The sequence below is a fragment of the Xenopus laevis genome, chromosome 1L (genome assembly GCF_017654675.1).
Source record: "Xenopus laevis strain J_2021 chromosome 1L, Xenopus_laevis_v10.1, whole genome shotgun sequence".
Classification (NCBI taxonomy): Eukaryota; Metazoa; Chordata; class Amphibia; order Anura; family Pipidae; genus Xenopus; species Xenopus laevis.
In genome coordinates, this window is record NC_054371.1 from 212,166,264 (window position 1) to 212,184,258 (window position 17,995).

General features: G+C 39.2%; 1 protein-coding gene across 1 annotated transcript in view; it reads right to left on the minus strand.

The window, feature by feature from the left end:
- Positions 1–17,995, minus strand: part of nnt.L (nicotinamide nucleotide transhydrogenase L homeolog) — an 83,027-nt gene that overhangs the window by 35,291 nt on the left and 29,741 nt on the right. The window contains 4 exon segments of the mRNA NM_001094235.1: positions 3,808–3,953; positions 9,853–9,963; positions 14,448–14,609; positions 16,243–16,396. Coding sequence (NP_001087704.1) covers positions 3,808–3,953; positions 9,853–9,963; positions 14,448–14,609; positions 16,243–16,396 — 573 coding nt within the window.

Sequence of the window (17,995 nt, forward strand, 5' to 3'; positions counted from 1 at the left end):
ACAGGTAATTAAAGGAATTGTTTGGTATAAAAATAAAAACTGGGTAAATAGATAGGCTGTGCAAAATAAAAAATGTTTCTAATATAGTTAGTTAGGCAAAAATGTAATGTATAAAGGCTGGAGAGACTGGGTGTGTAACATAATAGCCAGAACACTACTTCCTGCTTTTCAGCTCTCTAACTCTGAGTTAGTCAGCGACTTGAAGGGGGGGGGCACATGGGACATAACTGTTCATAACTGTATAGGCAGCTGGTTGGGTAACCGTGGGTTACCCTCAAAAAGCGGGTAACATGCAGGTTGCGGGTAGAACTTTCGGGTGCGGTATAGACACGGTTCTACGGGTTACGGGTCTTCGCAATAGCGAGTTTACGTAGGTTTTATAACTTTTTTCTGACAATTTCACGCTTACATCCAATGATGTCACTTCCAATTCACGACTGGTGCTTGAAATAGGAGTTGTAATGGGTTAATGTTTTTAGACAGGTGCGGGTTGCATCTATTTAGAGGGTTGTGAGAGGCGGGGCTCTGTGCTTCTGAGGAAGTGGCGTGAGGCCACAAAACGCGTCTAGCGTGGGGCTGATTTACACTGTTGCCTAATATGGTTTTATGATGCATTATCAATAAAATTGGACTTTTTAATATGACCCTAATGATGCCTGGTGCTCCATGATTCGGTTACACAATGACTGGCACTTCCTGCTTCTTGATGGTCAGCAGGTTGCGGATCGATTTGCGGATAAGGCACTTGCGGGTTGGGTAGAAGTTCTGAAAAGGGTAGGAATGCGGGTTGCAGGTCCGGGTCGCGTTTCAAAAATTGTTTCTGCGCAGAACTTTAGTATAAGCCCCTAAAACCCCTCTGCCCTTGCAGCTCATATTTGGAAAGGCACCTTTGAGGCCCATGAATGAACAGAATTATCAGAGACAAGGCAAATTGCACAAAAGTTGCAAGGATTTGAGCTTGGCTATCTCTGATAAATAACCCTAGCTCTTGTACCAATGTCTATTTTCTCTGGCAGGAAGATGAGCCCACCGGTATAGGATCCTGCTGCCTCAGCACAGAGAATATACATCATGCCCAATAAAGACAATGAAGAAAAACCACACACAACAGGGAACAAGAACTTGTATAATGTTATGTGTAAGCAACACAGAGCTGTGCTTGGCTTCTATATAAAATAATAACACTGGGTCATGTAATTTAGGCTAAAGGCAGTCACGGGGAGATAAAAGTTAAATATAGAGTTTCATTATATGACTGTATAACAAAAACTGCTGACGCATCTCTCTGAGGGTCTCAAACCAACTGCAAAGGAACATTTGAGAAACCCGATATTGGCTACAATTGTGCAGAGCGATCATTGATTTAGATAGGAGACCATAACAAGCAAGCATACTGCCTAGAACATGAGCGGCTCGGGCTATTAGATATCAACATTTTAAAACAAACGTGCTAACACTATTGGGGAAAACTCAGAGGAACGTCTGACAATAAACATGCCTTTTACAAGGAATGAACTCACTCGTGGACTATCATCTGAAGCATACAAGTTGCTCTGGGGTCAACAAATAAAAAGGAAATTTGAAACTTTTCTTAATCTGAAGTCAAATAATCATTGCAAGGAACTGTTGGCTTCTCTCCTTAGAAGTGTCTCAGACAAGTAAGTCCAGAGAGACAGTGAAATTCGGGTTCTGTAATAAATCACCCATTATCTACTTTCAAAAGCAAAAGGCTTGCAACAGGACTGATGTAAATGGGTTGGCTCGGCATGTTAAATACCAATTCCCTGAGCATCCAAGCCACCCTAGCCAAAGATCCCCATCAGGCACTTTACTGCCAGACAGAGGTGCAGACAGCCTCTGGGTGGTTCACCTTTGAGGTAACTTTTAGTATGTTACAGAATGTCCAATTCCTAGCAACTTTGCAATTGGTCTTCACTGCTTATAGGTTATCCTTTTTGAGTGATTTGCCTTTTTATTCTCATCCTTTCCAGCTTTCAAATGGGGGTCATTGACCCCATCTTAAAGGAGAAGGAAAGCTACGGAGGCATTTTATTGCCAATAGATTTGCTGCAATAGTGCAAGCTAGAATGCTATATTTATTCTGTAGAATGTTTTACCATACCTGAGTAAACAGCTCTAGAAACTCTGTTTGTTTAGGATAGGAGCTGCAGTATTAACATGGTGTGACATCACTTCCTGCCTGAGTCTCTCCCTGCTCTGGGCTCAGATTACAGAAGAGAAGGGAGGGGGCGGGGGAAGAGGAGCAAACTGAGCATGCTCACGCCCAGGGCAATGAGGTTTAAACTGAAAACAGGAAGTCTGATACAGAAGCCCATGAGTACACAATAGAAGGAAAGAAATGCAGTTTTTCTTTTGACAGGGGACTCAGAGCAGCATTACTTTGGGGTTTTACTGGTATATTTAGATGGACCTTTCTGATAAGGTTTACTTAGTTTTAACCTTTCCTTCTCCTTTAAGAAAAAATGCTCTGTAAGGCTACAAATTTATTGTTATCGCTACTTTTTATTACTCATCTTTCTATTCAGGCCCCCTCCTATTCATATTCCAGTCTTGTATTTAAATCGGTGCATGGTTTCTAGGGTAATTTGGACTCTAGCAACCAGATTACTGTGATTGCAAACTGTTGGGCTGCTGAATACACAGCTAAAAAAAAACCCTCAAAAAACACAAATAATAACAAATCAAACCAATTGCAAATTGTCTCAGAATATCATTCTCTATATCATATTAAAAGTTAATTTAAAGATGAACAAGTTCTTTAAAATTACCTTAATCAGTAGGTAATCATTTCTGAAACCTTTTTTTGTGAAATGAGATTATATTTTTGGTCAGGTGATCTCTGAGACAGCACACAGACCGTCGTGAAATGGTGGCTCAAGGCAAGAGATGTAGAAGGGCAAGCTTTACTTAAATATATAGACCAGTTTGGCAAGATTCTTTAATATGCCACTTAATATGATGTAAACTCTCTGTTGCTTAAAGGGATACTGTTTTGGGGAAAAAAAAATTTTTCAAAATGAATCAGTTAATAGTGCTGCTCCAGCAGAATTCTGCACTGAAATCCATTTCTCAAAAGAGCAAACATATTTTTTTATATTCAATTTTGAAATCTGACATGGGGCTAGACATTTTGTCAATTTCCCAGCTGCCCCCAAGTCATGTGACTTGTGCTCTGATAAACTCCAATCACTCTTTACTGCTGTAATGCAAGTTGGAGTGATATCTCCCCCTCCCTTTTCCCCCAGCAGCCAAACAAAAGAACAATGGGAAGGTAACCAGATAGCAGCTCCCTAACACAAGATAACAGCTGCCTGGTAGATCTAAGAACAACACTCAATAGTAAAAAGCCATGTCCCACTGAGACACATTCAGTTACATTGAGAAGGAAATACAGCAGCCTGCCAGAAATCATTTCTCTCCTAAAGTGCAGGCACAAGTCACATGACTGGGGGCAGCTGGGAAACTGACAATATGTCTAGCCCCATGTCAGATTTCAAAATTGAATATAAAAAAATCTGTTTGCTCTTTTGAGAAATGGATTTCAGTGCAGAATTCTGCTGGAGTAGCACTATTAACTGATGCGTTTTGAAAAAAACCTTGTTTTCCCATGACAGGATCCCTGTGTTAATTTTGGGGGTATCGTTTTCCTTTAATCATAAAGAAAAAAAACTCTTAAAATAACCCCATAGCATGTGGGTTTCTTTTACAAAATAATTTTCCATTTCAGGAGCCTTTATGATGAAAACTAAAAGCACAGTCAATGATAACATAAATGATTGAGTTCACCTGTTCAATGTCATATCCACTATGGAGGGCAGCTGCATATCCACCAACAAAGCCTCCTCCTGGGAGCAGGTAGAGATAGTTATACTCTGGAGGGTCAGTTGGACGTTTGAACATGTCCAGCATTCTCTGTGTAACCAGGAAACCTCCTGCAAAAGGAGAAGAAAAAAAAAGCAAGAATACAGGATCAGATCAGATGGCAAGGCCCTCTGTTTCTAGGCAAAGTTAGTCATTTTTAAGTTACATTTTTGCATTTAAAATGGCTGTAGTCTAAATGCTTTTTTTATTCTATGTGTATACACAGGGATTACATGCACAACCTGTGGTTTTTGCTTTACTTATAAGCGGTAGATTGTAAGCATTGGCCCTGGCCGTTCACCCCTTTTAACAACACTGGGTCTCCCATAGAACTATAAGCAAATTGCCCTTTTGGTAATCCACTACTGGATCTTGCTGAAAATACATTCTGCCTATACTTTTACTTTAAAAATGCATATTTCTTACTTTTTAAATAGAGATAGTGAGCTCTGTCTAAACAACCCCCTGCCTTGACCCTTTGAGAATGCTTTGGATTACAGATTATACAAAGAAATTCCTGTGACGGATGGGGGAAGGGTATTATATTGGTAGAGACTGCGCACCTTCAATCCCCAAGGTCCTATTGGGGATAAAAACCAATCACGAAAATAAATAGAAGGTGGACTGCAAAACCAATATATTAAAAGTACAATTTATTATGTAATCACAAAAACACAGTTAATAAATTATGAATAAATAATTCTAAAATCAATAATAAATACAATCCAGGCGGGCAATCACTTTTCCTGTGGAGAAAAATCAATTGACTGTTCCTTGGTGTTGGTATATGCTTCTAATTAAAAAAAAAAGGATGGTTGTGAGTTGTAGTTTAACAAGATAGAAAAGTTATTTCCCAAAAGTTAAAGCTCTGCCCTTGAGAAATTCCAGAACGGTGTATCTGGTGAGACTGTTTCAACTTATTTTTGGGGGGCCTGTGCAGCTGGCAAGCAGGAGGGAGTTCGGGACCCCGCCAATATACCCCTTTTTATAATCTGCTCTCTAAATTCAGCCATCTACCGGCTGGCCTGTTTGCTATATCTAATTAAATACTCTGCACACTCCACTGCTTCAAAATCCCAGCTCTAACAACGGGCGATCCTAGCCCCTCCGCCGCCTGAGGCAGCAGCAGTTGCTGCCGTCCCCCCTCCCCCGTGCGCTTACCTTTTTCCGCCTGAGGGGGTCAAGGGGGGTCCACACGGGCAGCAGAGAGGGCCAGTACACTAGCACAGAGAGCCTAACTGCACTCTCTGCGCTAGAAGAGCCGGATTTACGGTTTTAAAACAGGAAATTCAGCTCTTTAAGTACCAAGAGCGCCATTTTTGCCGCCCCTGGTACCTAGTGGGGCGCTGTCGCCTGAGACGACAGCCTCAACTTGCCTCATTGGCAAAGCACCCCTGGTTCTAACTTCTGGGAAATAACTTTTCTGTTTTGTTGAACTACAACTCACAACCATCCTTTTTTTTTTTTAAATTAGAAGCATATACCAACACCAAGGAACAGTCAATTGATTTTTCTCCACAGGAAAAGTGATTGCCCACCTGGATTGTATTTATTATTGATTTTAGAATTATTTATTCATAATTTGTTCACTGTGATTACATAATAAATTGTACTTTTAATATATTGGTTTTGCAGTCCAACTTCTATTTATTTTCAGGGTTACAGATTAATGAAAGCCCATTATTCAAATGATCTGCTCTTTGCTAATTATGTGCCTCGCAAGAACCCAACATGAAGTAGCTTCAATTTCATTGATTCGCTCAAGAAGTTAAAGGAAATAGAAAAGGCTTGCAGCATCGCTCCGTGGTGCTCACTGGAATAACCCCGGGCCGGTGCAGTTTTCTGCTAATAGGAGCACCTGACAGGGGTTTCAGGTAAGTCAATACAATCACTTGGGGGTGGCTTACATTTGGCACCCCCAAGTGCTGCAAGCCTTTCCTACTCCTTTAAAAGGCAAAAAGTATGTTCAGGACAAGCCTTATTTATTGCATGTTGAACTGCCCCTTTAAGCAGCGGTTCTCACTAGAAGGGCTAGTCACAAGCTTTTCCCAAGACAAGACAGTATTTTAGTGCCTTTCATAAAACCCCAAAAAGGAGCAATTCCCCCCTCAGTGTTGGGAGGCTGGCCTGCGTGAATGTCTTTACAGCATATGTTTCTGCATCTGCAGTATATTAATCAGTTAACACATGCTTTAGCCAGAACGTCATTTTGCTAGTGGCGACATTAAGATGCTGGTCAGGTTACTATTGGAGAAAATCCTACCATGGGTCGAAACCAATCTATTTTACACCTTTGTTAACAAGGCCAGACATAAATGGATTCTAAGCACGAGTCCACTAGGCAGCTAAAGAAATAATCTCAATAAAAATCAGTTTTTGCTCTTTTAAAAGAAGGGGGGGGGGTCTGTGCATCCCAGTGGGCCGGACCTACAAAAGCAGTGGCTAATGAATTTCAGAATACATACCCTGAAAACCACGGCTCTATGTCATTATTTAGCCCATATACTCCACAATATGGTAGCAGCGTGCTGAGCATCTAGGTAAATATATCCATAGGGGATTTTGGAGGAAGATTTTCTGCTCTTTGTATGTATGTTTATTAGGGATGCACCGAATCCAGGATTTCGTTCAGGGTTTGGGCTTTTTCAGGAGGATTCGAATTTGGCCGAATCCTTCTGCCTTGCCGAAACCTAATCTGAATTCTAATTTGCATATAAAAATTAGGGGATGGGGAGAGAAATTGCATGACTTTTTGTCACAAAACAAGGAAGTAAAAATGTTTTCCCCTTCCCACCCCTAATTTGCATATGCAAATTAGGATTCGGACCAAATCTTTCGTGAAGGATTGGGGCGTTTGACCGAATCAAAAATAGTGGATTCGGTGCATCCCTAATGTATGTTTGTATATACAGTCATGGGTCCTATTATCCAGATGCTCGGGACATGGTGTTTTCATGAAAAGGGATCTTTCCGTAATTTGGATCCTTATGCTTTACATCTACTAGAAAATCATGTAAACGTTAATAAATCCAATGGGCTGGTTTTGCTTCCAATAAAGATTAATTATAGCTTAATTAGGATCAAGTACAAGCTACTGTTTTATTATTACAGAGAAAAATCATTTTTGAAAATGTGGATTATTTAGATAATGATAATGGAGTCTATGGGAGATGGCCTTCCTGTAATTCGGAGCTTTCTGGATAACAGGTTTCCAGATGACAGGTCCCATACCGGTTTTATGATTCAGCAGTTGCTTTTGTAGCATATTGCAGGTTATCTAAACAGAAGAGTCTACCATCATCATCATTTATTTATTTATATAGCGCCGACAAGATAGGCAGTGCTTTACCTTAGTTATAACAAACAGGGAATAAATGGTGGATAACAAACAAGGGTTACAGAGTACAAAAGAGGGCCCTACAAATTAGAGTTTACAAAGTAAAGGTTAGGGTACATAGGGTAGGGTAGAGTCTATGGGAGAAAGCCTTTCTGGAATTCAGAGCTTTCTGCATAATGGGTTTCCAGATAAACTTTTTCTGGACTGTTAGAAAACCGCAAGAGGAGATTTTCTGCACAGCCCCAGGGCTGTGGGGATGAGGGCTGCAGAAACAGGGCATAGTAGTTTCCCTATCTGGACGACATTCGTGAGCTTTATATTTTTTAAGCAAAACAATCATTTCATATGTATATCTTTTCTTCTGAATCCCAGGCCCTCACACAGTTCCGGTGGCAGTAAATACTGGCATTATCATTTTGATCACCTAATCGTCTTACATGTCCTTGGCTTACACCTAAATCCATTTTGGTCTACAGCAGAGCACTGCTAAAAGCAGCCGGGCAGCCAAGGGCCTTGCTTCTTACACACTTCTGCTTTCGATTTGCAGAATATATCAACTTGGCTCTGCTTGTGACAACCATTTAAAGAATTACTTACACAAAGACAGTGAGTAAGGGGTAAGCAATATTTTGGCAAGGACAATCTCTGGCATAATTAACCTCACATCGCTTTCATGTTGGATTGATTAGTTAGGAATTTTTATGCGGATGCCAGCAACATCTTTCATTCTTTTTTTTTTTTTTTTTCTAATTCTTGTATGATTTGAGCACACCCGCATCTCACTAATTCCTAATCTGAACAGCTCTGTGCCGTCTGAATAGTTTCACCTCCTATATTTCATTAGGCATATTTAGATTTCGCACGAGGAAGGAAACATATGAATAAAGTTAGTATAAATATAAAGCTTGTGTTCTTACAGTGGGTCTAAACAATATGAGAGTTATTTTACCAGGAAGGTTCAAAGCTTTTTCTTCAGGGCTACAGCAGGTTCTGTTGGATTTAAGGGGTTGTTCACCTTTGAGTTAACTTTTAGTATGATGTAGAGTGATATTCTGAGACAATTTGCAATTGGTTTTTATTTTTTTATTATTTGTTGGATTGAGTTATTTAGCTTTTTAATCAGCAGCACTCCAGTTTGCAATTTCAGCAGACTGGTTGCTAGGGTCCAAATTACCCTAGCAAACATGCATTTATTTGGAATATGAATAGGAGAGGCCTGAATAGAAAGATGAGTAAAAAAAAGTAGCAATAATAATACATTTGCAGCTTTACAGAGCCATTTTTTAGATGGGTCGGTGACCCCCATTTGAAAGCCGAAAAGAGTCAGAAGAAAAAGGCAAATAATTAAAATGTTAAAAAAATAAATGTTGAAGACCAGTTGAAAAGTCGTTTAGCAGCGCCAGATTTTGTGCCCGCCCACATACCCCCTCCCTGCCAGCTCGCATGTGTGCCTGGAAAGGAGGGCTGGAGAGCTGTGCTTCCCAGAAAGAAGCTGGATGGCATGCCGCCCCTAATTTTTTGCAGCCCGGGCCTATGTGGCCTCGTCACAAATCCGGGCTTTTTGCTTAGAATTGTCCATTCTATAACATAGTAAAAGTTAACTCAAAGGAGAACCACCCCTTTAATTGGTTCTGTCAATTACAGGAAAATTATACCCCCCAGCCGAACAATATAGGTCCCTATAAAAATATATTTAATAACACAGCTCATATTTAAAACCTTGCTTCATGGAAATAAATTTTTTTATAATAATACACTTTTTTAGTAGTATGTGTCATTGAGTACTCATAAATAGAAAACTGCCATTTTAGAAACTAAGGGCCACCCCCCATGGGATCGTAGGATTCACAGAGCGCACAAAAATCCCATACATGTTAGGTCACATGAGCCAATTAATACACAAAGTTCAGCCTTTTGCTTCCACACTTCTTCCTGAATTACTGAGCTACCAGACAAACACCAGAGACAGGAACCTTAGACTTTTTAAGGAAAACTTTACCCCCAAAATGAATATTTAAGGAACAGATTATATCAATTTAAGTGGCATATTAAATCTTACCAAACTGGAATATATATTTAAGTAAATCTTTCCCTTTTACATCTCTTGCCTTGAACCACCATTTTGTGATGGTCTGTGTGCTGCCTCAGAGATCACCTGACCAGAAATACTGCAGCTCTAACTGTAACAGGAAGAAGTATGGAAGCAAAAGACACAACTCTGTCTGTTAATTGGCTCATGTGACCTAACAAGCATTGTTGTGAATCATATGGTCCCAGGGGGCGTCCCTTATTTTTTAAAATGGCAATTTTCTATTTAGGATTACCCAATGGCACATACTACTAAAAGTATTATTATGAAAATGGTTTATTTACATGAAGCAGGGTTTTACATATGAGCTGTTTTATGTAATATATTTATATAGAGACCTACATTGTTCAGGGGGGTATAATTTTCCTTTAAACGTAGATTTTGGGAAAACGGTAAAAAATTTAAAATGGAAAGCAATTGAAAAAAAGTCTATTTCTGAAGAACAATCTGAAAACAACTCAACTGAAAAAGTGTTTGGAAGGTGAACAACCCCTTTAATGTTAAACCTACTCTTAAATGTATGAAAGCAACTCTTTAATTGTACCTGCAATGTTAATGGAAGACACAAATGCAGCGAGGACAGCCAGCAGCTCATGTGTGTTGGTGGGCAGGTAACCTCCTCCCATGAGGGCCAGTCCTCCCACTGCTGTCAGACCTGCATGGAATGAGAATAAAGAGGTTAAAACTCACAATGAATTCAGGTGTGGCGTCCGATAATAAGAAAAATAAATAAATGGTAGAATGATTTCCTAGATTTGTGCAATGTGATCATTTGAATACAGTGCTACTGGAACATTAAAAAATTGAAAAACCTTATAAATGTGTAGCTTTTATAACTGATCAATTATAACTTTTGAAGACAAGATTCAGTAAACAGAGAAGCCACACAGTCACACTATAGACATTTATAATAAGAGACATTTTTTCATATGAAATAGATTTAATGATCCTAAAAACAGAAATGAGCAAAAATTCTGAATCATCTGAGCTATAAAAAAAAGGATGTTTAAAGGGATTCTGTCATGATTTTTATGATGTAGTTTTTATTTCTCAATTTACACTGCAAATAATTCACTCTATGATATAAAATTTCGTTTTTGAACCAGCAAGTGTATTTTTTTTTTTGTTGTAATATTGTTGTGTAGGTGCATCTCATGTCATTTTGCCTGGTCATGTGCTTTCAGAAAGAGCCAGCACTTTAGGATGGAACTGCTTTCTGGCAGGCTGTTGTTTCTCTTACTCAATGTAACTGAATGTGTCTTAGTGGGACCTCGATTTTACTATTGAGTGCTGTATTTAGATCTACCAGGGAGCTGTTATCTTGTGTTAGGGAGCTGCTATCTGGTTACCTTCCCATTGTAATATCACTCCAACTTGCAGTACAGCAGTAAAGAGTGACTGAAGTTTATCAGAGCACAAGTCACATGACTGGGGGCAGCTGGGAAACTGACAATATGTCTAGCCCCATGTCAGATTTCAACATTGAATATAAAAAAAATCGGTTTGTTTTTTTGAGAAACAGATTTCAGTGCAGAATTCTGCTGGAGCAGCACTATTAACTGATGCGGTTTTTGGAAAAAAAATAAAAGGGATACTGTCATGGGAATTTTTTAACGACCACAAATTTAAATCGGTTCAAGAAAACTGTAATGAATGCAATTGCTACATAACAGTAAAACTGCAAAACGGTCCGTTTTTAGGTTGCTGAATCGTTTTAATAATTCACCAGTATCTTTTGAAAAGGTTTTTGTTGTTTTTGCAAAAATTGTTTACACTGCTGGTCATTGGTTACAACCCCTCGTGATGTTAAAAGTTTATACAGTTAAGTGGTATAAATGTTACATTATATATAGGCTCCAAACTACTAAAGACTAAGTGTATCCCTAATGGAATAAACCCTTCAGAGAAAGCTACAAACTCTAAACATATTGGAAACTTTCTAGAGCAAATTATTCAAGAAGCTTTCTCACTGGGGTTTCCATAAATCATATGTGACATGTTTTCCTAAACAATAGACATGTATAGCTTGCATAGAGAACAAAATTAGGATTTTAAGTATTATAGACACAATATGGGACTGATCTTGCTAAATTGGCATCTTACATTCCAAACTAGTGATATCAAATGCCATGTTGCCCCTTACACTTACCACTTTTAAATATGCTTTTTTATTTAAAGGCACAGTTATTATTTTTAATCGACCTAATATTTAACGACAAAGGTGTATTGCCTACTGTACAGATTTTGTTAGCATGAGCTATATTGCACTTCCGTCCAGTTTTTAAAGGGCACCCGTCACCCAATCATAAAACAAGTTATAGAATAAAAGTATTTTTCAAATTAAACAGGAAACCTAAATTCATTTTTCATTTTATTAAAAAAGCCATACCGGTTATAAACTCGTTTAAAAGGCTCAGCTGTCAATCATATATTACCTGCCCTTCCTTCATGCTTACGTATAGAGGCAGGGCAAGCAATTACTTTCACTTTCCATTCTGCACTTCCTAAATGTTACTGTAGTCCCCGCATTTCATCCCCTTCTAACCATCTAATTGTGCAGCCAGTGCATGGGATTAGGTGCTCATTCTTGCACATAAACAACTTATATTGTATAAGTAACATTTATTTTACTTGAACAGTATGATAAAATATGCTTTGGAATGATTTCTTAGGGTGACCAGTCCCCTTTAATAAGTGCTTCCCTGTCAGTGCTGCCTGTACTCAATAATTGGATAATTTACAGTGAGCATCAACGTCGCCCCTTCAACACCGCCCCTTGTCCCAGTGCAGTTTACAATCTAACATCCCGATCGCATTTACACACTAGCAGAAACATAACTAGAGGGGGGGGCCTGGCTCAGGATGCGCAGCCGGGCCCCCCACCCCCCTCCGTACACCCGGAACTGGCCAGGAATATGCGCCTCAAAGCGGCACGCGGACTGTCGGGGGGCCCTGAGGGGGTGCGGGCCCTGCTCCCCCGGTATTTCCGCCACTGCACACTAGAGACAATTTTATCAGCAGCCATTTAACTTGCTTGTATGTTTTTGAGTGCGGGAGGAAACTGGAGAACAGCGAGAAAACTCACACAACTACAGGAAAAAAAAAAATACAAATTCCTTGCAGATAGCTCCCAGACTGAAATGGAACCCAGGACCCCAAGTTCTGCATGGCAGCAGTGATAAGCGCTGTGCTCCTGGACTGTCCTTGGAAAATAAAATTGGCAACAAATCTCCTGAATGCCTAAAATTGCTTGGTTCATGGCATATATGGACACTTATTATCCATTCCTGTTACCTATATGATCTCCACATGTTTTGGCAAGCAGTGCACGTACGCATACATGCTCACAGAGTTACATAATAAAAGGGTCATAATTTGCCATCTGAGAGGATGTAATGCAACAAGCAGCCTGGGTAACTTGGGCAGGTTTAGTGATGTTTTTCATGTCTGGTTAAATAAAATAAATAAACCATCTGCATATACCCTGGTATATGCAGCCAGCAGCACTCGAATTCTGTAGACTTAATTGAAACAGGAATGTAGTGATAATGCTTCCGAGTGTACACTTGTAAAATAATTGTGGTTGCTAAAGGTCCATGTCAATAACTAGTCTATAAGCAATCTCAGTTGTATATGCAATGTTCCTCTGCTGGTGGTACAATGGTCACAGCAAGATGGATGTCATTGACCTGTACTAAAGGATCTGAAAAAAATTTGTTCAAAATGCAGTGCTTTGCCATTTGGGACTGGTGAAATGATATTATGTATTAGGGGAATATGAAGAAGCCAGTAAAATAGAATCCAGCAGTGACAGGGTCATAAATCATCCATAGCAGCACAACCCAAAAAAATTATAATTTTCATCCAAACCAGAGCTACAGATGATGTCAGTGAGGAAGGAGCAAGGCCCATAGCAGTTCCAACGCATGATGCCAAATGAAGGATTCCCAAGTGTTGCACAATTCAGTTCTGAACATTACATAACCCAGAATGGAAGACATTCACCCACTTGCAAAACACACAACAAAAAACTACTGCTTTCGTATTTAACCTTCAAACTGCTGCTATTGGATGTAAAAATTCCAGTCTCTCGAATGACCATCACAAAAAAAAAAAAAAAATGGTCCTGCTTGAGTGAAAGAACAACTGAAACAGAGTTCTACAACTCGACTTGCAGGCAAGGATCTGGGGGGTCTACTAAAGAGTAGTGGTAATATTGGGGAACCAGTGTGAAGATCCCTACTGGTTGAAAGCTCAATTTTATTCCCATGTTGGAACAGTTGCTTCCCTTTGGGTCATCTAATTTGAAAGAATGTCGATTGCTTGAAAATGAAAGAAGATTATTAAACAGACAACTGTGCATCTGTTTAAGGGATGATTTTTATGATGTAGTTTTTATTTCACTGCTTACACTGCAAATTATTCACTCTACAATGTAAAACGTCCTTCCTGAGCCAGCACGTGCATTTTTTTAATTATAATATTGGTGTGTAGGCGCCATGTCAAGTAATTTTGCCTGGTCATGTGTTTCCAGAAAGAGCCAGCACTTTAGGATGGAACTGCTTTCTGGCAGGCTGTTGTTTCTCCTACTCAATGTAACTGAATGTGTTGCAGTGGGACCTGGATTTTACAATTGAATGCTCTTCTTAAATCTACCAGGGAGCTGTTATCTTGTGCCAGGGAGCTGCTATCTGGTTACCTTCCCATTGTTCTGTTAGGCTGCTGGGGTGAAAGGGAGGGGAGTTATATCACTCCAACTTGCAGTATAGCAGTAAAGAGTGACTGAAGTTTGTCAGAACACAAGTCACATAACTAGGGGGCACCTGGGAAATTGAAATATGTCTAGCCCCATGTCAGATTTTAAAATTAAATATAAAAAAAAATCTGTTTGCTCTTTTGAAAAATGGATTTCAGTGCAGAATTCTGCTGGAGTAGCACTATTAACTGATGCATTTTGGAAAAAACATTTTTCCTATGACAGTTTCCCTTTAAAGTACAAGACATTGTACCAAATAGCAGCTGAAGGAAGTTGTGAAATGCTAGATGTAAGTAGATAAAATCTAAACGGTCAACAGCTGAATGTCTATGGCATAAATTAACATACATTATTAAGAGGACAAAGAGGAAAAGTCGTATTACCCGAGATGGCATTAGTCACAGACATAAGAGGTGAATGTAGAGCTGGAGTGACTCCCCATACTGTGTGGTAACCAACAATCCCAGCCAATCCAAAGGTTGTCACCATCTGAGTGAAGGCAGAATGGGGTGATGCAATGCCCAGACTGAGAAGGGTGCCCAGGCCTAGCAATGAAAAAATAAATAAATAAGGTCAATAATGTAAATTGGATTCATAAAAGAGCAAATATAATAAAAACATTTATCAGTCCTAATTTGAATTTTAAAAGGTGAATTTGTGTAATGATTCCTTTGCTTTCCCCTAGATTGCATTGCATTATTAATACTCATACTGCAGACTTAGCCTTAAAGGAAAACTATACCCCCCAAACAATGTAGGTCTCTATAAAAAGATATTGCATAAAACATCTCATAAGTAAAACCCTGCTTCATGTAAATAAACCATTTTCATAATGATATACTTTTTATAGTAGTATGTGCCATTGGGTAATCCTAAATATTTTAAAAAATAAGGGCCGCCCCCTGGGATCGTCGGATTCACGGTGCACACAAATAAACCATACATGTTAGGTCACACGAGCGAATTAACGGACAGGTGCTTATCAGGTGCTTAAGTATTCATTTTGGGGGTATAGTTTTCCTTTAAGTAAACGGTCATTCTCTCAAGAAAGTTGCCATCTTTCACCGTAATGCTTTGTTTTTTTATTACTGGTTTAGAGGCCAAAGAGGTTGTGGTCTGATGTCACTGGGGTGGAGGACAGGCAAGTTATAATATCACTGACGGAAAGATAAAGACAGCCAAACACACCACAACATTTTGTTCTGAGAGTGCAAAATTTTTAAAGCAACTAAAAGATGGATATTGTTGTGTGGAGAAGCTGAAAAGCAATTTTTGTTTTTTTGACATTAGAACCCCTTTGACTCCCAAAGCCTTTATGCACAGAAACCATAAAAGTGCCAGCACTGCTATTTGCCAGTACCGGACAAAAATCTGTGTGAAAAAGTTCAGAACAGACAAGACATTTAACGGCTTGCTTAAAAAGGCAACATAAATTGTACATGGAAATAACAAAACAGAAGTCATCTTTGTGGTACCCAATTAAAGCTAATTAAAAGAGCCAATGGCTTGGGCAATATTAGGCTGCAATCTAACTACAACGGAAGGTGATAACATTACAGAGGTCGCAGCTTTATTAACCTGGGGATTTTCCGCTAACTATAATCAGGTGCCTCATTGTGGCCATTAGTTCTGTGATTTATAAGAGCAAACAATAAATGATACAATGTTAGTTCTAGAACTATACGAAGTGAATATGTTTTCAAGTCCAAATCCCAAAGCATATGGCAACTTTGGAGGTATAAAAAACAACTACAGTAGAACCTCAATTTTACATCCCCTGATTTTAAGTTTTCCCTCATTTTACATTGTTGTTTTGTGGTCCCACCTATATATTATTATAAGTACATTTAGCCGATTTTACATTTTCCTGGATTTTACATCATTTTTTCTTGTCCCCTGAAAAACGTAAAATGGGGATTCTACTGTGTTTATTCTAGCAGTATCTAGGACAGAGACATGTGACTAGAGGCTGGATCCAGGTGCTGGCACGAAACAAATGGAGGGCTTGCTGGATTATCTCACATGGTTCCTGTGCTTGTACTTTGTTTAGTTCTTCAAATATTCTGTGTAGCGATCATCTGCCATCTGAATGCCACCCAGGGTGGGGTGATGTAATGAAAGGGAGATCTATCCCTAAAAAGGCAGAAGGGGAGTGTGCAAATAGACAACCACTCTTACCTGCTGTATAAGCAGCAGCACCATTCATAGTCTTCCTAAACGGTGAAATGGAAGCTGCCTTTTCAGCTTCTATCTGAGCGACAGATTTCTGCTTCACTGGGGCTGCCTGAGGAATTTTATTCGGAGGTGGTGCAGGGAAAATGACATTACCATCCTAGAAAAAAAATAATAATCTTTTATAAACTGCCAATAAAAGGTTACTATATAGTGTATCTGGGGTTTTAGCTTGCATTTGCACAGACTGTTGGGAGAATGTACAATTAACGTATGTTTTTTTTCATTTTCATGAAGGTGTTTTGGCCTTGCCTAATCCTTCATTGCTCTTGATGTATGTGGCCACAAGCTTAGGAACTCCTACAACACGGCTAATTTTCTCTCCGTAAAGGGAAAAAGCCAAATCTAAACCTATAATGCATTTGTAGTTACACAGGAAGGTTCTGAACTAGTGCAATTGCCCTTACCAACCAATCAAAAATTAATTAATCAGTGTTCTACCAGTTAGGTATTAGATTACGACGGCAACCAATCAGAACCAATGCAGCTGACCACGGCAACCAATCAGATATTTGTATTCATTTGTAACTGGCAGTCGACCAATTAAAAACTGACTGGCTGCTATTGCAATAGCATTTGTGCAAACTAGTACCTATTCTTCTAGATGAGCCCCGATACACAGAACAGACAGAAATGAGCAAGACTGTTTCGAGCACTGGGGAAACACCCTTACGCGACTCCTGCTACACACCAAACTATTAAAGGAGAACTAATGCCTAACTAAAGTAGTCCTTTAGAAATGTTGTACATTATGTTTTGTGCTTCTGTACCAGCCCAAGGCAACCACAACCCTTTAGCAGTAAAGATCTGTGTCTACAAAGATGCCCCAATAGCTCCCCATCTTCTTTTCTGCTGATTCACTGCACATGCTCTGTGTGCTGTCACTTATTGAGCTTAGGGACCCACTCACAATATACAGTACACATAGAATAGAAATGTCACAGTATAAGGCTGATTAGTAATTAATACAGATAATTACTACATGGCAGCACATAAACCAGTGCAACTAACATCAGAATTTAGCTGTAGCGTCAGCTTATATTACAGACCAAACTCATTTTCTGCTGGATAATTAGCAATGACCTCTAAGCTTAGCTTCTCAACAGCTGCTCAGAGCCCACTGAGCATGTGAGTGTCACAGACACTTTCCAAGATGGTGACCTCCTGTGACAAGTTTGAAGTCCTGGATTATTGTTGCTACTGAGAGGCAGAAACTTTAGGCTGGTGCAATAAGTTTAGTATATAAAATACGGCATTTTTAGCCATAATCATATTTAGGGTTTAGTTCTCCTTTAAGAAGTACACGGCAACATAGAAATATGAACTCAATTTATTTCTGTACAGCAATTTATTGCAATGTCTGCATGTTACACAATGTGGTTTAAAGGGATATAAAACAACTGCTTTGAAATGACTTTTATATGAAGTATTAAAAAAGTCAGACCAGCACTCAGTATAAGCTACTTAAAGGTCACCAAAGCAAAGATGGCATGATGAATTGACGCTTGGTTGTTCCCTCAAGTGACATAAAAATAAGCATCACATGCTCTGCATCAAAGGAAAGAACAGAATGTAAGCAGCAGAAGATAATGCGTTTTCATGGTAACATCTTAAAGGGATACTGTTTTGGGGAAAAACATTTTTTCCAAAACGCATCAGGTAATAGAGCTGCTCCAGCAAAATTCTGCACTGAAATCCG